Source organism: Heloderma suspectum, chromosome 6, assembly GCF_057233095.1.
Source record: "Heloderma suspectum isolate Gila_16-S chromosome 6, 16-S_ref, whole genome shotgun sequence".
NCBI classification, from domain to species: Eukaryota; Metazoa; Chordata; class Lepidosauria; order Squamata; family Helodermatidae; genus Heloderma; species Heloderma suspectum.
In genome coordinates, this window is record NC_139463.1 from 97,358,206 (window position 1) to 97,379,885 (window position 21,680).

General features: G+C 44.8%; 1 protein-coding gene across 3 annotated transcripts in view; it reads left to right on the plus strand.

The window, feature by feature from the left end:
* The window catches only part of LOC146341984 (voltage-gated potassium channel KCNC1-like), a 50,640-nt gene that overhangs the window by 18,351 nt on the left and 10,609 nt on the right, over positions 1-21,680 (plus strand). The window contains exons 3-7 of one of the 3 annotated variants that reach the window (XM_084805378.1): positions 13,944-14,138; positions 14,627-14,657; positions 16,206-16,216; positions 17,627-17,640; positions 18,089-18,103. In XM_084805378.1, the coding sequence (XP_084661504.1) occupies positions 13,944-14,138; positions 14,627-14,657; positions 16,206-16,216; positions 17,627-17,640; positions 18,089-18,103 (266 nt within the window). Of the gene's footprint in view, positions 1-13,943; positions 14,139-14,626; positions 14,658-15,949; positions 16,744-17,626; positions 17,641-18,088; positions 18,104-21,680 lie in introns of those variants that run through there. The other 2 variants (XM_084805377.1, XM_084805376.1) reach the window with 2 other exon arrangements.

A 21,680-nucleotide genomic window follows, 5' to 3' on the forward strand; every position in this document is an offset into this window, starting at 1 on the left:
AAAATCTGTTGCCTTGAGGCTGCTGTCTTACCTTACCTAATAGCAGGGCTGTGTCTGAATTGAGTCAAGATTATGCCACTTCACCTGATGGAAAAGTGGAGAAGCAGGGAGGGTAGGGCCAAGCTTTGACTGGGGATGAGGAGGCTCCCACAGGATTTATTTAATGGATCTTAAGCAGGAAATTGGTTATATTAAGAGGCAGTGTTTGGCGAGGCTAATGTTGGCAAACGAGACTGCCTCTCCTAACACTCCTCCTCCCTTTGCTTTGTACAAAGCACTGCACTTTAACCTTATGACGCAATATGGGAGATAGTGAAGTCCTGATACAACATAGGTAGGGGGACTGCTCCACTGGGTGTTAGGAGAACTGAGCGCAAATCTTTGTTCAGTCACAAAGTCACTGAGCAGATGGGGCCAAGTCATTAAGTTGCATCCTCAGTTCCCCCAACTGTAAAATGGGAATGGTGATCGCCATGAGGATTTATATGCTAAACTGCTATCAGTTGGATGCCCTAGTGCAATGATTCTGTTAACAGACACTTGGGGGCTCCTCAGAAGCTTATCAGAGGCTATCTTGATATCCAGCTCTGTAATGGTGGACAAGCTTCTCCACCATTACTCATGTGCTATGTGCAGTTGTAGGGGAAACTTTGAGTACATTCTAGGACCCCTATTGGCTGGTAAGGTCAGGCATTTTGCTAGGACTTCATTGCTCAAATTATGGGTCTGTATGTGGAAATGGTAGGGGCGGGGAGTCTTAACAAAATCCACAAGGCCCATCCCCTGACTCACACCAATTGACTCTCACCAATCATACACCCTGTAGCCTTCTGCAAATGGTAGCTAAGGTACCAACACAAAAGGTAAGGGAGGGTAAGACCCCTCTGCCTGCCACCCATAATTTAAGTACTGCAGGGCCTCAATGCCAACAAAGGGGCCACTGCTCCAGCATTACTATTCTTCTCACTTTGCACGGAGCACTTGAAAAGATCAGAGACAGCATGAGAAAATTTTCAATTTTCACACCCCATCTCTTCCAGATTAAGGGGACCCACTGGGGTTGTCTTACCCAAGAGCCCCCCAAACCCCTGAAACTACTGCTGCTGCAGTCAAAGGTGCATTCTCAATTTGTGTAGTCCACTGCCAAATCCCAGTAGGCCAGCAACCTTCAGAAACTGTGTGTGCTCCTGAAAATGCATCCCAGCATCCTTTGTACTGCACAGGGGGTCAGCAGCAAACCAATGGATGCTGACAGGGTTCTCTGGGGACAGGAGTTTGAGAGCCACCAGCTTTCATCTCTTTCTCTCTCTTCCTCCCAGTTTTCTCCTTTTATTTATGTTCTTAGTTGCTGTGCTGATTCTCAGATGTGGCGCAAAAACTGCCCATTCCACTGCAAGAAAAGACCTGATTTAGCTGTTATTCAGGGTAAGGCTATCTAGGGTAGCCCATCTTGGCTGTGCATAAAGTTTGTCCTTCCAAAATGACTCATATGCTAACATTGAAGGGCCTGTTTTGGCAATTTGAGCCACTTTTGATTAAGAATAATTATTTTTTCTTCTTTGGAGGGATGGAAGTGGAGAGAAGGAGGAGGCAAGGTTGGCAGCTGTGCTGGGATTTAGGTGATTTAGAAGCACTGGAACATTTTATTTTGATTTACACTTAGAAGCGGTCCACTAGCAGTTTGTAGGGAGAATGGGACAGAATCAGGACAGAAGGGCATTTGCCAAAACATATGTTGCCCTCCCAACTCCTCTTCTCTTTGAGCAGAGCAGGGCATGTATGAAGATTGCCTGACATTGCTTGCTCTTACAGAGATAAGGGGGTGACTCTTGCCTACGTTCCTGCACATGGAAAGAGCATCTCAAATATCCAAGATGCACTGGGGCTTGAGCAGCAGATTGGCCCCTCTATGAGCTGGCAAGGGCAATAGGGTTCCTGGCAGGGAATCCCACAAGGGAGACAGTCATGCACATCTCCAGCAAAGGCAGAGAGCCAGGATGCCTGAGTTCCCTAAGAATGGGGGAGGGAACTGTGAGTCAGGGTGTCTTGGTTCGTTCAGAAAGGATCTGGTATTTTGGAGTTGGGGGGATGAGGGATGTAGGAAAATGGTATCTTGAGAACTTTTAGGATGACTGAGTTGAGGAAATGTCCCCTAGAAGAAAAAGATGGGGGGCTAATACCTTTTAGCATAACAGAGTTGAAGTGGGGGCAGGACACCTAGTTACCTTGGGACAGTCAAGATGCAGGACAGGGGTGACTGCCAAAATACTCAAGTTGTGTGGCTGAAGAATGGGAGCACAGACCTGGAGCACAATCTGAAGAATATCTCATGGTAAAGGCAGCTGACCACAATCACCATCCTCGTGCAGTGCACACAGACACACACAATTCTGCTTCTCCTGCTCTTTGGTGTCCACTTACCCAGCACATCCTCAAAGACAGGCAACAAGATGGAGGCGGGGGAAGGTTGCATGCTGGAGGACCCCCAGGGCTCGTGGCCAGTTCCTGCCATGCTCTCCAAGCGCTCCAGTTACCCGGGGCCAGAAAGGCCATTTGCAGCAAGTGCAGTGGAGAAGCAAGGATTCAGTTAATTGGACAGGATCTTGGCTGTGTATCGAACATGGCAGGGGAAGGCCCGGGGGGGAATACGGTGGTTAGAACATCTCCCAGTGCTCTTAGGGAAAACAAATCAGCCACTATACATCTGATCCCTTCCCTTCAGTCCCCCAGCCAACAGTTTTATCTCAGTTCTTTTACCTTAGTAACAACCTTGCATTTCCCACCGAGGTTCCTGATACCCTGGTACATGCCTGTCCTTTCCCATAGCAACTACTTCCCTGAAACTCTTTCAATTAGGGGTGCTTCCAGATGAAGAGCTCCTAGCACTATGAATGAAAAGGCATTATGCAGCTGTTCTGTCTTTTCCTCCTTAACAGATTTTTCTGGTAAGAAAACAAAAAGACGGAAGAAGCAGTGGGAAAAAACGGGAAGGTTATCAGTGGAAGATGGCAGCGTCTGGACACGCTGTAAAATTCCCTGACTGAGGCAGGGTGATTGCACTATAAAAACCGCATTTGGAGGCACCTTAGGTTTACATTCTCATTTCAGTACATTAAACAGGTAACAGTCATATTCCATCTCTCTTGCTCATTCATCCTATTTCCACAGCAACACCTTTTGATCTCCATGCTAGGAAAAGCTACTCATGCTAACAAAAAAATTGCATAAAAAATGGCTCTACCATGAGGCAATGTGAAGTAGGTTTGGTTGTGGGCACGATTTTCGTGTAGCAGAGTGTGTATATATGGCCATTTGGATTTTCTGCCAAAATGTCTTTGCTGGGCTCCAGTTCTGTATGTGAGGCTAGTTTTAAAGGCACAGTAGCAGGGCTAATTAAAAAAACCTGGCAACCCCCAGGAAAGGTTTTCTGTGAAGTAATATAACCGATTTGATTCTTTTTTAAAACAGACAAAAGGGAGATATGAGCTCTAGTGCTGGAAAGGGAAGCTCACATTTAAAAAAAAAAAGTAAAGAAGAGAAGGTTCTGGAAATGGCTAAGTCTTTAAGAGTATTCAACAAGGGAGTTGTTGTTGTTGTTTATTCGGTCAGTTGCTTCCGACTCTTCGTGACTTCATGGACCAGCCCATGCCAGAACTTCCTGTTGGCCGTCGCCACCCCCAGCTCCCCCAAGGTCGAGCCTGTCACCTCCAGAATATCATCCATCCATCTTGCCCTTGGTCAGCCCCTCTTTCCTTTTGCCTTCCACTTTCCCTAGCATCAGCATCTTCTCCAGGGTATCCTGTCTTCTCATTATGTGGCCAAAGTACTTCAGTTTTGCCTTTAATATCATTCCCTCAAGTGAGCAGTCTGGCTTTATTTCCTGGAGTATGGACTGGTTTGATCTTCTGGCAGTCCAAGGCACTCTCAGAATTTTCCTCCAACACCACAGTTCAAAAGCATCTATCTTCCTTCGCTCAGCCTTCCTTATGGTCCAGCTTTCGCAGCCATAGGTTACTACGGGGAAGACCATTGCTTTAACTATGCGGACCTTTGTTGTCAGTGTGATGTCTCTGCTCTGAACTATTTTATCAAGATTTGTCATTGCTCTCCTCCCAAGAAGTAAACGTCTTCTGATTTCCTGGCTGCAGTCAGCGTCTGCAGTAATCTTTGCGCCTAGAAAGACAAAGTCTGTCACTGTCTCCATGTTTTCTCCCTCTATTTGCCAGTTATCAATCAAGCTGGTTGCCATAATCTTGGTTTTTTTGAGGTTTAACTGCAACCCAGCTTTTGCACTTTCTTCTTTCACCTTCGTCATGAGGTTCCTCAGCTCCTCCTCTCTTTCAGCCATTAAAGTGGTATCATCTGCATATCGGAGATTGTTAATGTTTCTTCCAGCGATTTTAACTCCAGCCTTGGCTTCATCAAGCCCAGCACGTCGCATGATGTGTTCTGCATACAGGTTGAATAGGTAGGGTGAGAGTATACAACCCTGCCGTACTCCTTTCCCAATCTTAAACCAGTCCGTTGTTCCGTGGTCTGTTCTTACCGTTGCTACTTGGTCGTTATACAGATTCCTCAGGAGGCAGACAAGATGACTTGGTATCCCCATACCACCAAGAACTCGCCACAATTTGTTATGATCCACACAGTCAAAGGCTTTAGAATAGTTAATAAAACATAAATAAATGTTTTTCTGAAACTCCCTGGCTTTCTCCAGTATCCAGCGGATATTGGCAATTTGGTCTCTAGTTCCTCTGCCTTTTCTAAACCCAGCTTGTACATCTGGCAATTCTCGTTCCATGAATTGCTGGAGTCTACCTTGCAAGATCTTGCGCATTACCTTACTGGCTTGTGAAATCAGTGCCACTGTTCGATAGTTTGAACATTCTTTGGTGCTTCCCTTTTTTGGTATGGGGATATAAGTTGATTTTTTCCAATCTGTTGGCCATTCTTGTGTTTTCCAAATTTGCTGGCATATGGCATGCATCACCTTGACAGCATCATTTTGCAAGATTTTAAACAGTTCAGCTGGGATACTGTCGTCTCCTGCTGCCTTGTTATTAGCAATGCTTCTTAAGGCCCATTCAACCTCACTCTTCAGGATGTCTGGCTCTAGCTCACTGACCACATCGTCAAATCTATCCCCGATATGATTATCCTTCCTATACAGATCTTCCGTATATTCTTGCCACCTTTTCTTGATCTCTTCTGCTTCTGTTAGGTCCTTGCCATCTTTGTTTTTGATCATACCCATTTTTGCCTGGAATTTACCTCCGATGTTTCTAATTTTCTGGAAGAGGTCTCTTGTCCTTCCTATTCTATTAACTTCTTCCGCTTCCGCGCATTGCTTGTTTAAAAATAATTCCTTATCTCTTCTGGCTAACCTCTGGAATTTTGCATTTAATTGGGCATATCTCCCCCATCACTGTTGCCTTTTGCTTTCCTTCTTTCTTGGGCTGCTTCCAGTGTTTTGTTGCCGCCTCCTGAACAATGTTGCGAACTTCTGTCCATAGTTCTTCCGGGACCCTATCTACTAAATCTAGTCCCTTAAATCTATTCTTCACCTCCACTGCATATTCATTAGGAATATTAGTGAGCTCATATCTAACTGATCTGTGGGTCTTCCCTATTCTCTTTAGTCTGATTCTAAATTGTGCAATAAGAAGTTCGTGATCTGAACTACAATCAGCTCCAGGTCTTGTTTTTACCGACTGCATAGATATCCGCCACCTTTGGCTACAAAGGATGTAGTCAATCTGATTTCGGTGATGGCCGTCTGGTGAAGTCCATGTATAAAGTCGTCTCTTAGGTTGTTGGAAGAGAGTGTTTGTTATGCACAGTGAGTTGTCTTGGCAAAATTCTATCAACCTATGTCCCACTTCATTTTGTTCTCCCAGACCATGCTTGCCTGTAATTCCAGGTGTCGTTTGACTACCCACTTTAGCATTCCAGTCTCCTGTAATGAAAATAACATCTTTTTTTGGCGTACTATCCAGTAGGTGCTGCAGATCCTCATAGAACTGATCTACTTCTGCTTCTTCAGCATCTGTGGTTGGGGTGTATATTTGGATCACTGTGATGTTAAATGGCTTGCCCTGAATTCGAATTGAGATCATTCTGTCATTTTTTGGATTGTATCCAAGCACTGCTTTAGCCACTTTATTATTAATTATGAAGGCTACTCCATTTCTTCTGTGGTCCCCTTGTCCACAGTAGTAGATCTGGTGGTCATCTGATGTGAAGTGGCCCATTTCAGTTCACTGACACCCAGAATGTCTATATTTAATCTTGACATCTCCCCAATAACCACATCCAATTTGCCCTGGCTCGTAGATCTTACATTCCAGGTTCCTATGGTGTGTTGATCTTTAGAACATTGGATTCGTCATTTGCCACCAGCGCCGTCGGCCGCTAGCCGTCCTTTCGGCTGTGAGCTAGCTGCGTCATCACATCTGGGGCTAGTTGAACTTATCCTCTGTTCCTCCCCAGTAGCATTTTGACCATCTTCCGACCTGGGAGTCCCATCTTCCGATGGTATACCGACATATCTCTGGTTGTACTGATCTATTAAGTTTTCACGGCAAGAATACTGGGGTGGGTTGCCATTTCCTTCCCCAGGGATCGTATTTAGTCTGACCTCTCTGCCATGACCTTCCCGTCTTGGGTGTCCCTTCACAGTTTAGCTCATGACGTCATTGAGGTGCTCAAGCTCCAGCACCACAACAAGTTAATGATCTCCTTTGCTGAAGTATGAACAAGGGAGTATGCATCCTGAAAAGAAATGGCGGGCGGGAAGAATTAACACCCCCCAAACTTTGCAAAATAATACTAAAAACTGTGCAGGCATGGTGAGGGGAAACCATCTCTTCTCAGTGATGTCACAGACACTGGTACTACCATACAGCAGTGTCAATAGCAATGCACGGAGGCAGAGAATCCCATTTTTCCCAGTTATACTGCTTCGTACTTTGAATGCAGGGAGAACAAAATGTCCATATAATAAAGGCATGGCCTGGAGGGATGAGTTACAAGTGTACCATTGTTTCTCAGAAATGGAAGTCTGTTCAAGCCTGAACAGAGGCCTGGAATCCCTTAGCCTGAACACTTCGTGGTTGGACAATATCGAGGTTCTGCCTCTTCCAGGGTCACTCACAGGGAAACCCAAGCAGTTGTCAAAGCAATCCCAACTTCTTGGGAACCACTTGAACACTTTGCCCATTGTCTCTTCTCCAGAACTTGCCAAAGTGACTTTGGTTGCCTTATGCGAGAAAGAAAATACAATGCCAATTATTTTATTTGGGTCCAGTTAAACCCACTTGGAATAGTTTGTTTAGCTCTGCGCAGAACTCTTTAAGAAGGATGTTGACAACAGATACTGAGGAGAGCTACAAAGATGCTAAAGGGTTAAGAAAACAAATCATACAAGGAAAAGCTGAAGGAACTGAGTATGTTTAACCTAGAGCTCTAGTTTTCAAACTGTTCCAAGGAATCCACTGTGACATGCAGGGACTCCACAGAGATGTGCAACTTTTACTTAGCCAACAAATCGATGTGGAAAAGCCCCTAAGGGCAGGAATCATGAAATCCACTAACTTAGGGGGAAAGAGTGAGGGAGAGGAGTGTATACAACAATTGTCAAGTTTTCGTAGAATGTTGGAAAGAGCAGGAGCAGTTGTTCATCCTGTCTGCTAAAGAAACAGAATAAGAAGCAATGGAATTTAATTTAGGACTGACGGTTTGGTGTCAGTATGGATGAGTGTACAATACATATGCAGTTGTTGATCTTTTGTTGCACAGCATCCTTCCAGACACCTTTGTTCAAAGAAGCAATGTTACTATATTATTGTATTTTGCAAGTACTCGAACATCATTATTTTGTCACTGAGCCAATGTGATTCTTCCTTAGTTAGTGTGCCTATTGCTATTTCAAGTATTGTGTGGAATGTGACTGCATAAGCATCATAGGAATGTGATGCATCAGGGCCTGTGATCTCACTAGTGCTGAAAGATATGCCTCTTCCCCTATGTCAGCATCATTCTGTGGGTTTTTTGAAATGTTGTTTTTAATACAGTTTTTCAAAATTATGATCTGTGATAGCTAACCAATGATAGCCTCAGCCATTCAAGTTATCAAATGATAGGTGTAACTGTCAGGTACAATAATATCAATTGTGACATCTGAGAATATCACAGTCATATAAAACAAAATGGATACTATTTAAGACTATTGTAGTTCCATGAATGAAAATTTCAAAGCCTTCCAAATGCCCTTTATTTGTACATTTTTGACCTGGTAGCCCTAGCAACTTTAGTGAGCTACTTTGTCTTTTTCAAATTGGTCAGTGAGCTGTGCAAAAATGCCCTTTTGTGCTGGCTTTCTTTCAGGGCATTTCCACACTACAGATTTTAATTGGTTGGTAAGCGGTCTAATTGTCATGGCTTCCCACACAAAAGCTTGAAAATGTTTTACAGGGGATCCTAGACCTTTCACAGAACTACAATTCCCAGGGTTCCCTGAGGGGAGACTCACTATCCCTAACACATATGGAGATCTGTTCTCTGTTCACAATTATATATTGACAGAGATGACAAATGCCTTCATTTTAATATCCTTTAGCCACGTTCATTATGAGTACAAAAGAGTGGCTACATAGGTAATTCATTTACATCAACTGAACTTGAATATGGACCAATTACAAAGGGGATGTCCCTTTTTTCCTGACATGAGAATATAGCTGACACTAATTTTTGAACAAAGCTTAAATCTGGCCCAAATCTGTGAAATCTGAATCTGAACTTTTCAAACTGATAATCACTGAAGTATTTTAAGCTTTAAATATACGGGCAATAATGTGAAATCAGTAGTTTACATCGGTTTTGTAAGAAATAAAACTGAACACGGCACCTTCTAGAAGCATCCGTTGTAAAGAATGGTGTAACTTCTCCATGTTAGGAGAAGACAGAGCCATTGGGGGCCCAGCCTGCAGCTCCCAGAGGTCACAGTGAGCTCTACCACCTGCTCCTGCCTGTCAGCATCTGTTGTCCTCTGGGAAGCCTACTCGTGAGAAGGCTGGGCTGGGGGAAGAGCTATCTCCCTAATTGGTCTCACCTGCTTGGGGCATAAGAGGCAGCCACTTCAGGTGGCAGTGCCACCTGCGCGATGCCACCTAGGTAGCTCCACCAAAGTGGCCAGCCACTTCGGTGAGCCACTTAGGCGAGCCACAGGGGAGCAGATGGTGCAGGAGGCTTTGTCGTGGTCTTAGTTTTAATTGTTTTTGTTTTATTTTTTTTTAACTGTTTAGTGGGTGGTGGGTTATTGGGGGTTTTGTTGTGTTTTAGGGGTGGGAAGCCTGCCTGATAGTTCTAAGTGAGGGGGCATGTATCCAAATGATGGAGGAAGTGGGAGTGTTGGGGCCAGAACATACAGAGGCTGGGTGGCAGGCACTGGTGGAGCACTAGGGGCAGGCCATGCCAGGTAAGGGGAACAAGGGAGAGATGTGTAATATCTGTCCCCTGTTCTGGGACTGCCCAGAGTCAAAGGATGGTTGGGGGATGCATGACTCCACCTTCTGGCCTTTGTTTGCTGCTCTGCGATGCCAGGTCTGTTACCCAGAAAACAACTGTCATCCATGACATGATCCTGGATGAGGGTGCAGACCTGGCATGTATTACGGACACCTGGCTGGCTGAGGCTGCTGCTCTAACTCTTGCGGCCACGTGCCCAGTTGGATTTTCATACGCACAGCAGCCGAGGGCTGGGGATTGGGGAGGGGGAGTGGCTGTTATCTACTGGGAGTCCTTGGTTTTCACCAGACCCCCTCTCTGGGAGACCAAGGTTGCTAAGTGCATGTACTGGAGGTTTGGCCAGAAGGGCAGTCTGGGGATTCTGCTCATGTACCGTCCACCCCTCTGCACGACTAACTCCCTGGCCAAGATGCTTGAGGTGGTCTCTGATGTGCATGTACGGTCCCCTAACTTATTGGTGTTGGGGGACTTCAGTGTACATTCAGAGGCCATCCTCATGGGGGACCTCAGGACTTCATAGAGACCTTGGCTTCCTGGGAGCTGCACCCTATTTCAACTGGGCCCACCCATGTCATGCGCTAGACCTTGTGTTTGTTTCTGGAGAAGTGGGGAGTGATCTGGAAGTCGGGGGTATATCCACCACCCCTTTGTCATGGGCAGATCACTATCTGGTGATGTTGGACTTCTCTGTTCTACAACCCCTCCGCAGGGGTGGAGGACCTATTATAATGGTCCGCCTCAGGCATCTTATGGATCGGAGTGGATTCCTGAATGTGCTTGGGGATTCTTTGGAGTGTGCAAACGGCCACTCTGTCGAGACCCTGGTGGATGGCTGGAATGCCGCAATCACTGGGGCATTCGATCAGGTGGCTCTGAAACACCCTTTCGCCCTGAACAGGTTTTGAACTGCACCATGATTCAATCCGCGGTTGCGAGCTCTGAAACAGGAGGCGAGACGGCTAGAGCACCGGTGGTGGAAGTCTCGCTCTGAAGATGATCAGACACGGGCTAGAGCTGTATCTTCAGCCTATCACATGGCGATAGAGGCAGCAAAAAAGGAATATTATGCTGCCTCTATTGTGTCCGCAGAATGCTGTCCCAGGAGGCTGTTCCAAGTAGCCTGGTCAGTCCAGTTGCTCTGGAACTGCTGGAGCATTCTAAGGTCTCCTGCGAGGCCTTGGCAAGGCACTTTGTGGATAAAATTGATTGGATCAGAGTGTTATTCCATGTGCTGTGGATACAGATAGCGAGCGAGAGGCAGCCTGTGGCAGACCAGTTTTGTGGGTTCGGTTCCAGTGTCTTCCTTCTGATGAAGTGGACAAGGTGCTTTCATCTGTAAAGCTGACGACCTGCTTATTTGAGCTGCAGAGAGCGGCTGGATGAAAGGATCACGGCAGTGGTGAATGCCTCCCTTGAGGAGGGAGTGATGCTATCAGCCCTCAAGGAGGCAGTGATAAGACCACTCTTAAATAAGCCCTCATTGGATCCCCAAGTCTTGAACAACTTTCGCCCAGTCTCGAATCTGCCATTTCTGGGCAAGGTGATTGAGCGGGTGGTGGCGATGCAGTTGAAGGCACACTTTGAAGAAGCTGATTATCTAGATCCATTTCAACTGGGCTTCAGGCCTGGGCATGGGACAGAAATGGCCTTGGTCACCTTGGTGGATGATATGAGGAGGGCTCTGGATAGGGGTGAATGCTCCTTCCTTGTACTCCTCGACCTCTCAGCGGCTTTCGATACCATTGATCACGGTATCCTCCTGGACTGCCTGGAGGGGCTGGGCATTGGAGACATTGTATTACGGTGGTTCCAGTCCTTCCTCTCCAGCAGGTACCAGATGGTAGCACTGGGAGAGGAGGTTTCAGACCCGTGGCCGCTCACTTGTGCGGTGCCACAGGGTTCCATCTTCTCCCCAGTGCTATTTAACATCTATGTGAAGCCGCTGGGGGCTATCATCAGAAGTTTTGGGATACAGTGTCATCAACATGCGGATGTCATGCAGCTCTACCTCTGGTTCAAATCCTCACCAAGGTTGGCCATATAATCCCTGTCCAAGTGTCTGGAGACAGTGGGTGGCTAGATGGGGAGGAATAAGCTGAAGCTGAACCCTGACAAAACCAAGGTACTTTTGGTGGGAAACAAAGGGAAGCTGGGAGATGTTGACCTGGTGTTGAATGGGGTATGGCTACCCTTGAAAGACCAGGTCTGCAGCCTAGGGGTCATTTTAGACTCCCAGCTGTCCATGGAGGCTCAGGTGTCAGCTGTGAGCTGGACAGCACTGTACCAACTCCATCTGATACGGTGGCTGTGCCCCTACCTTCCCAACCATCTGCTCCCATCAGTAATACATGCCCTGGTCTCCTCTTGTCTAGACTACTGTAATGCGTTCTACGTAGGGTTACCCTTGAAGACGGTTCGGAAGCTGCAGCTGGTACAGAACGCGGCAGCTCGCCTGATTAAAGGCAGCCGCCAGTGTGATCACATCACTCTGGTGCTGAAGGAGTTGCACTAGCTACCAGTTGTTTTCTGGGCCAAATTCAAGGTGTTGGCTTTGACCTTTAAAACCCTATACGGTTCCGGCCCAGCCTATCTCAAGGAGCGCCTCCAGCAATACCAGACAGGCCGCTCAACAAGATCAGCCTCGGATGGCCTTCTCTCTGTCCCATCAGCCAGGACAGCTAGGCTGGTGAGGACGAGGGAGAGGGCCTTCTCTGTGGAACTCCCTCCCTAGAGAACTCTGCCATGCCCCCTCTTTAATGAGCTTCCGCCACGCATTGAAAACTTGGTTGTTCAGGCAGGCATTTGGGGTGTGTTAGGGTATTTTTAGAACATGATATTTTAATGCTTAATTTTACTGTTTTTGATTGTTGTACATCATCCAGAGTGGCCGGGTGACTGGCCAGATGGGAGATTAAGAAATTTAATAAAAATAAATAAATAAAATGATGTGAATTTTCAGAAGCAATTTTGAGTGAATAGCTTTAAAAACCCCACCCCATTCCTCAAAACGTGTTGTAGCTCTAAGAACATAAGAAGAGTTCTATTGGAGCTCTTGTTTTTTGCGTTGGGCAGAAAATAGCAGAATGACATTTAATAGGGATAAATGCCAAGTTCTGTATCTAGGAAAAAGAAACCAAATGCACAGTTACAAGATGGGGGATACGGATACATGGCTCAACAACACTACAAGCGAGAAAGATCTTGGAATTGTTGTAGATCACAAGCTGAATATGAGCCAACAATGTGATGTGGCTGCAAAAATGGCAAATGCTCTTTTGGGCTGCATTAATAGAAGCATAGCTTCCAAATCCTGGGAAGTACTAGTTCCCCTCTACTCAGCACTAGTTAGGCCTCATCTGGAGTACTGTGTCCAGTTCTGGGCACCACACTTTAGGAAGGATGCAGACAAACTGGAGGGCAACAAAGATGATCAGGGGACTGGAAACAAAGCCCTATGAAGAGAGACTGAAACTGGGCATGTTTAGCCTTGAGAAGAGAAGACTGAGGTGAGATATGATAGCGCTCTTCAAGTACTTGAAAGGTTGTCACAGAGAGGAAGGCCAGGATCTCTTCTCAATCATCTCAGAGTGCAGGACACAGAATAATGGGCTCAAGTTACAGGAAGGCAGATTCCGGCTGAACATCAGGAAAAACATCCTGACTGTTAGAGCAATACGACAATGGAACCAATTACCTGGGGAGGTGGTGGGCTCTCCCACACTGGAGGCATTCAAGACGAGGCTGGACAGCCATCGGTCGGGGATGCTCTGACTTGAATTCCTGCATTGAGCAGGGGGTTGGACTCGATGTAGGCCCCTCCCAACCCTACTGTTCTATGATTCTGTGGATCCCTATCTAGTCCAGCATTCTGTTCTCCACAAGGGCCAACCAGATGGCTATGGAAAGCCCACAAGCAGGGCATGAGTGCAATAGCACCATCCTGCTCATGTTTCTTGGCTAACTGGGGTAAAATAAAATAAAAAAGTGGTATTCAGAAGCATATTGCCTCCAATACTGGAGATGGTACATAGCCATCATCACTAGCAGCCATTGATAGCTGTATCCTCCATGAATTTGTCTAATCCCCTTTTAAAGCCATCGAAATTGGCGGCTATCACTTCTTCTTGTGGAGGCAAATTCCATAATTTAACTATGTGCTGTGTGAAGAAAAACTTTGTTTTGTCTGTTCTGAATCTCCCATCATTTAGCTTCATTGAATGACCCCAAGTTCTAGAATTACGAAAGAGGGAGCAAAATTTCTCCTCCACTTTCTCCACACCATGCATAGTTTTATACACCTCTGTCATGTCCTGCCTTATTTACCCTTCCCCTAAGCTAAGTGGGAAAAGGGAGGAGCTTGAGGTGTCTTTTAATATTTACCTCACATTTCTTTCTCCCTTCCCCTTTCCCCCTCCTAGATTCCAAGCAGAATGGTGATGCAGCAAATGCTGCATTGGCTAATGAGGACTGCCCCACAATTGACCAGGCCTTGTCACCCGAGGAGAAGTCGCCTGTCACTCCTGGTGGCCGTGAGCGCTACAACCGTGATCGCGCCTGCTTCCTCCTCTCCACAGGTGACTTTGGGCAGTCACCTGACGGGAACATCCGAAAAGGTACATATCTGTACATCATTTCTGCCTTGCCTCTTTTTGCAAAAGCATATATGACAACCTCTAAAAATGTATCCCATATATGGCATCTTCGCCCCTCACCACTACCACCACCACCTTGCCATAGCAAAACCTAGAGTTGCCACCAGGTAAAAAAACAAAACAACTGCTAATGGGTAGTTTAGTTAAATATAAGCCAAATATTGAGAGTAAGCCGTGGGGAAAATGGAAGGTTGGGGGAAAGATCAGGACACATTAAAATGGGGCAGATGGTGTCCTAGCAACTGGAGGGCCTCCATTTGCCCACCTTTGCCGCCCTAGCAACAGCGTACATTGGTAAAGAAACAGCACCTTCTAGTGCCTCTTTCCAGTGACCAACCCACACTAACACAACTGATTTTGACCAATTGGGGTTCAAAATGGGGAGGGGGGAAGTGGATTCTCCACCCCAGCAACCCTAGTTCCTTCCCATAGCTTTCACAGCCTCTTAGATCACCAGCTCAACCATGTTACATTCCCTTTGTACCCCCCCTCCGCTCCATTATCACATCCACCTCAACATAGGTATGCTGTCTTGATCAGCTGTTCCTTTCTGTACGTGTCCGTCCCTCACCCCTCCATGTTTCCTCTTTATATGCATCATTCTGTCCCACTACGTTTGGCTGTAGTTGCTCTCCAAATTACTGAGGCTGTTATTTTGAAGGACACTACAGCAAAAGATAGATGTTGGTGAGTGGGGGGAGACTTAATTTGCATTCATTATGAGGTCATGCAAGTGGTAATGAAATGTTAGAAAGCTGTTATCTCTCCCCCCCCCCCCGCCCCCATTATAGTTCTGTGAACAGAACAAGTTAGGGTTGGACCCAGTTGACCCGGCTTCAAAACTTTGCTCACACATGACATAATTCCTCATCTGTAAAAGGGAAATAGCAGTTAGCTACCTGTTACAGGCGTTTTAAGGAAAAGTTATTCCTGCTGTGCGCCCTGGGAAGGATGGTTGGTTGTAAACCTAACTAAATAACAGCCAGGGCCAGCATGAGGCAGCCTCCTCAGATGGCAGATGCTGTGGGAAGATAGTTATGTGTACCATGTGACCTGCCCTGTGCCCTCTAAGCTTGCCTGATGCCCTCAAATGCAGTGGAAAATGCTATCCCATCACCAGTGTTGAAGTAAGATTCAATGGCCAGTTCAGTTGGCTTTGTACATGGAATAGGAGCGAGCGCCATCTTGTCCTTTGCCTCTGTTTTGGTTAAGCCCTGATAACAGCTAGCTATTTGGCTAGCTAAATGACCATGGCTGGGCTACTCTGTAAAAATAAATAAGGTGCCATCTAAAGAGGTGTATGTTCTATATACTACATGCTTTTTTGCCATTTCCATTTCTAAAGCTGCCTTTGCAGACCCCAACTACTTTGAGTTCAAAAAATGTTTTGAGAATCCAGCACACAAGTATATTAAATAGAAAACTGTTACCAGTACACATATGATAATACTTCTCCTGCCTCCCTCAATTTCCCTTAAAGTGTTCGCATGTCAAATCCCCAAACTGCTTCATGACTAAGGTGAGTCTAAAGAGAGGTTTGTTGTGGGATTGCAAGGTGACAGTTTCTGAACAGGAAACAATGCATTTGTATTTTACCTCTAGTTTACTGCTATAATTAACACTGTCTTACAGTTTTAGCATTTGTACTTTAAACACTACACTGTTACTGATATATCTGGTTTCAGTACTGTTGGAAAATCCACCAGTAGTTCTTATGGGAACTGGACTACTGGTTCCCACCTTTTCATTTGTAGTCCTCTGTTCTAAATTAGGTGAGAGCTGATCTCGATTTTGCCCATCTCACTGTGAAAAGGTATGGGAGAACATGATTCCTCTGGACAGGAATCAGCAGCAACGTGCCTGTGTGTTTTATAACTGCTGGTCTAGCATCTGTCAGAAGCTGATCTTAGCAGCAGGCAGCCTCTCGAACAGGGACAAGGTTGCGCCTGTCACAGCAGGCGAATAGGAGGCTGCAGCAAATGAAAGCTGACGAGGTATTTACCTTCACCAAGGGAGAGAACACAACAGATGTTCGAGGTGTTAAGCAGCAGGGAGAATTGGCAAGAAGCGAGCAAGGCACAACTACAGAGAGCTCAAGGGAAGAATGGCTTGTCAACTTGCCACTTGTCATTAGGCCCAAATCTTGACAATAGTATTTCTGATCTCCGGACTTTGAGATATAAAATAGGTCTAGGTATAAGGTGTAATATGGTTTTATTGACGTGCCTTCTGTTGGCGTAACAATATGCAGACTTTTGAGTTGTACAGAGTTCTTCACCAAGCAGAATTAAGGATGTCACCCGATTAAAGAAATGTTAGTTGATTAATAAAATGTGTTTTAATCAATTCATTAGTCAATTAAATCTGTATCAGTTTTGCATGTAACTAAAAAAATAGCTTTGAAGAAAGAAAGGATACTTCCTTTGTTTTTAAATGGTGCATGTATACGGCACAGCAGGCTCTGGCTTAGGAAAGGTATCTCTTCTTGTGTGAAAGTGAAGGGTGAATGCCTTTTCTAAGATGGCGGCTTCTGTCTGCATTTTTTATATTAAAAATAATTTACTTTAAAAAAAATAGTGTTGTCCAATTAATTGGGGATGCCTTTTAAAACAGATAAAATGTGTTACTCAGTTAATCAAAGCCATTAATCAGTTAGAGGTTGAAGCCTTGGGCAGAAGTGATCTTTTGCTGAGTCTTAGTGTCAGGGAAAGGAAGAAAGGAGGAGACCTCCAGGTGCACAACGTATTTTTTTCTTCAGTTGAATGCATTTTGAACTGAGTTCTTCCTTAGAAGCACTCTTGAACAATGCATTTCTGTCCTACTCAGCTCACACTCTCACAAAATAATTCATATTACAGTGTCAGACATGGCTCATGTAAAGTCGAGTGAGAATCCATTTCCAGCAAGGGCAGAATCTCTTAGCTTTTCTGACCAGGAACAAGCCCAATTCCTTCTGGCCTACCATGACTGTGTAAAAAGCAAGGCTCCCACAAGATTAAAGAAAGATGATTAGCTGAGTTTTAATCTAATACAATAGATTTGCATACATTTGAATATAAGTAAAATGATAGTTCTGAAGCAAAAAAGCATACTTTCTTTGGTTTTAGATAAAGTATGTTTGTATCGTAGCAGGCATCATCTTAGAAGAGAGAAAGGGGAATGCCTCTTTCCAGATAGTGCTTGCCATCTGCTTGTTTTTATAAACAGTTGGCATTAAAAATTACATGTATATAATCTGCTGCCTGAATAATCAGGGCACCTTTTTAGTCAATAAAAAGGGTTTTAAAAACTATTGATCTGATTATCAATTAAGCGCTACAACCTTAGTAAAGAGGATGTCTTGCTAATGTAGGTCTCCCTAAATTTCCTACATTACCCAGATTTGGGTAGCAGAATTCCCACCTGATAGACTTACGGTGCAATCCTGTACATGTCTCCTCAGAAGTAAGCTCCATTGAGTTCAGTTGACCTGACTCTTAGGTAAATGAGCATAGGATTGCATCCTTAGGCTGCCAGTTAATGTTGCCAATTTTTGAACCAGCCCTCTATGGCTGCCTCTTTAACAGCAGTTTGTTCTGCAACAATTAACAATTGATCATGCTTAGTTCTAAACCACAGAAAGCTTCACCTGCAGATTTCTGTACATAAAACCATGTTAAAAGGACAGGAACAGGCCAGGCTGGTTTTCCTCCCCTAGTTAGTTGACAACCCTAGCTACTAACTAGTTCAAGACCCACTATGGCCTAGGATCCTGACACCAAGCGAAAGAGAGAGTGCAAGAAAAAAGTCCTTCCAATAGCAGCCTATTCACAAAAATACTTTGGCACTTCACACATGATACATCCATTAGTGGAGGTTCTACATTGCAATGACTCAAGAACCAAAGTTCCATTCATCACACATTGTGGAAGACATCATCTGTTCAAGTATATGGGGCTTGTTTAGAGTTTTTGGATTGCTGAGTAAGATGGAGAAGCAAAAGGTCAGAAGGGGAGAAAGGTCATTGTTCATATGAAATTGCTAATTAATCCAAATATATATAGATTAAAAATGGGCAGGACCATTGCTCGGGTGCTCATGCTTATTAACTGAAGTACAAAGAATGTTGTGACACCCTAGAGACTAACTGGTTTACTGTGGCAATAATAGCCTGTTTCATCAGATGCATCTAGTGAAGCAGGCCAATGGTTTTCAAATGTCTTGCCCTCAAGGTGCCCCTTTCCACATCAGCTTGTCTCCCCAAGAGCTCCTGTGCATCTGCCACAGAACCTCTCTGTGTTGCAGTTCTGTGTTGCAGAATCTGATGATTCTGGGGTGTTCTCAGGAACACCATATCTGTTCTGCCCTTATTTACCAAGGACTGTCCCTATTATGGTTAAAAATGCTGTTGGTGATTCTTCCCCAGAAGACACATTTATGAGCAGAACTGGTGGTATCTCATCTCAAGTGTGTATGCATATAAATACCTGAACATGAGCAGTAAAGGCACTGTGCAGTGCACAGCCTACCATTGCACACACTGCAGATGTTGAGGTATACTTTGGACTATGATAGCCTATTATTTGACTTTAACCAAAAGCACAAGCACCGTTTTGGTTTAGAGGATAGGCTATTGCAGAGTAAAGGAGTACAACGTAAAGCAGAGAAGAGTCTTCAGCATTATATAATGGAGCGAAAGGCCTTGGACAATGATCTTTGGGATGAGAACAGGGCTATAACCAACATGTCCCTATTTTCATTGTGAAAAGTCAGAGGGTAAGGATATGGCACGCTCTCAGTTCACATGGCACATCCACTGGGTCTGGGTCTGTTGCTCCCATGAGCTCACACAGAAGCCTCCAGGAGCATGGCCGTCTCAAGACATTTTGTTACCTAAGGCAGGCAAGATGCCCCACCACCCCCATTCCATGTACAAAAAACAACATGATTAGCAGTTGGATCTTCCTTCAATGTTCATTTCTGTTACTGCACCCAAGGACAGCAGGATAGCTTAGGGGGCACAGAACAGGCTGAGTGGTACACACACAGCTCTGCCCTCCCATACCTTTCTGGCCCTCCCAGACCCCCCAATCTGCCACCTGAGGCAGCCATCTCACTGTGACTAATGGTAGGGCCGGCCCTGCCCAGGAGTTATGCTTTGCAGGGGGAACATCTGTAACAATCAACAAGCTGTCCGCTTGAAGAAACCCTGATGTGCTTCTGAGAAATCTGAAGGTCCTAGAAGCTTGGTTTGAATACCTTTGAAGAAGGCTATTGCCTTGGAAGACTTTTGTCTAAACAAATCAGCTGTGGTGCCATCAGAGCAGGATTTGGGGGCAAAAGGCCAGGGCCTTCCTCAGCAGAATGAGGAGGAAGAACCCCTAATGCATTGGCTTACCACATTTTGAAATAGGTAGAGCAATACTCATTACAATGTAAAGAGGAGGGCCCCCAATAAACAATTAAGTCCAGAGTTATATTTCCTAACTGCAACATTGTTAAAATTATCAGGTAATCTCCAGGGTGTCTATGGTATCTTGTGTGTGTTTGGTGCTAGAGATTAACTCAAGTACTCATCTGGGATTTATTTATACACACACACACACAAATATGTTAACGACACCACCACCACCCCGCCGCAACCAACTACTCATTTGCATATGCTTATTAAGCCATAGGGATGCAAATGAACACTTGCATATGCTTATTAGACCAAATATAATGATATAAGACTCAAGGAAATGCCATTGGTCATTTGCATATATGAACTAATCACAATGCATGCACATTTTAAAAATATGCTGAGGGTTTGTTGCTCATAGAATCTGATTTCAGTACTAGGGCTGACCCCTAAAATATGGAACAAGATAATAAATAAGGATGTCTGGGCATGTGCAGAGTCCTCCCTCATAGAATAACCACAGCTTGTTCCTACACATTTAAGATTAAGTAGCAGGGTTTCCAGGATAGTAGAGGATCCTAAACTGGTTTGTGCTCTGGCACATGTTAGAAGTTAAGCACTCTGTGCATCATAATCCAAATGTATGAAAATTAAAATGGGAAATAGGCCATTGCTGATCTGCATATGATTGTTAATCCAGAGGTATGCAAATGAAAATGTTCCTATTACCTAGCACTAAGGCTGAGCACACACACACATAAAATAAACATTAAAACGCAGTGTGGAAAGAGAAAGAGATCAAGCCAAGGGCTGCTGGGTTAACCATTATGCTAAGTAAACTACGGAGCAGGACCTCTATTTGGATTAATAATCATTTTTCCAATGGGGAGGTATGGTCCAGCCTACTCTGTGCACTAGTCTCTTTTCATATTCTCTGCCACTCAGAATATAATGGATGCTCCCTCATGGGGAGCAGGAGGAAAGCTGTATTCCCAGCTGGTGGAAAATTTAGGACACTGGTAGCCTGGCCAGCATGAGGAGACTGCAGAATACCATCTGCACTACAGAAAATATCATGGGCTAGACAGGATGAGGCTGACAGGAGTGAAGGAAGGTTTTCTTTCTTTTCAGGCACACATCTTGCTATCCCCACATGCTGCAGGCCTCCATTGCTAGGTCAGTTGAATTCTGAAGTGTCAGACAGGAGGCCTGGGTTTGATTCCTGACCAGTGAAACTGTCTTTTTAGGGAGGGACCATAGCTCAAAGGTAGAGGATATGTAGTTGACTCCAAGTTTAGTTGCTAGGATCTCCTTTTAAAAGCACAGCTTTGCACCTTATTTAACCATTATTTCTAGATGTCCTTTTAACAAAAAAAAAAAAGTTCCAAAAATTGTTATAAATGATTGATTTCTGTCTATATCCCACCCTTCCCCCAAGGTGTTGAAGGCAGCACACATGATTTCCTGTCCCCACTGTTATCATCACAATGTCCCTGTGAAGTAGGTTGTGCTGAACAATATTAACTGGCCCAAGGCCACTCAGTAAACTCCACTGCTGAACTGGGATTGGAGTTCAGGTGTCCCCACTTCAAGGCTAATATTCTAGATGCTTGAGGACATTGTTCAACAGTTTTGCAGCTCATTCCGATAAGCAAAGATCAAAATCAGACAGCAATTAAATTGATATGCTGAAGATAAACATTGCTAGAGGTCCACTGCCCCAAATCACGCTAAACTTAGCAGGAGGTCACCTGCCTTTTTTGTTACAAGTAGAATTTACAAATCAAACAAAAATAAATAAAACATGCATGCAGCCATGCTGATCGAAACAATCCCAATAGGAATTGTTGTTTAGCTTTATTAAACAACCTTAATACATGTAGTCAACAATAATTAAACTTATTAAAACTGCAACAGTTGGGTTTTTTAATAGCTTAAATTCAGATCTCCATAAGATCTTTGCTCCACATAAAGGCAGGAGCCTAGTCTGTTGGGGTACTCTGAATGCAAAAAAGATACAAATGGTGGATAGGGGACAAAACACCCTGTTGCCTTAGAAGGGGAGAGCATAGATTTAGGATATTGGGGGGTGGGAGGAAGTGAATTTTTATTTTAAAGATTAT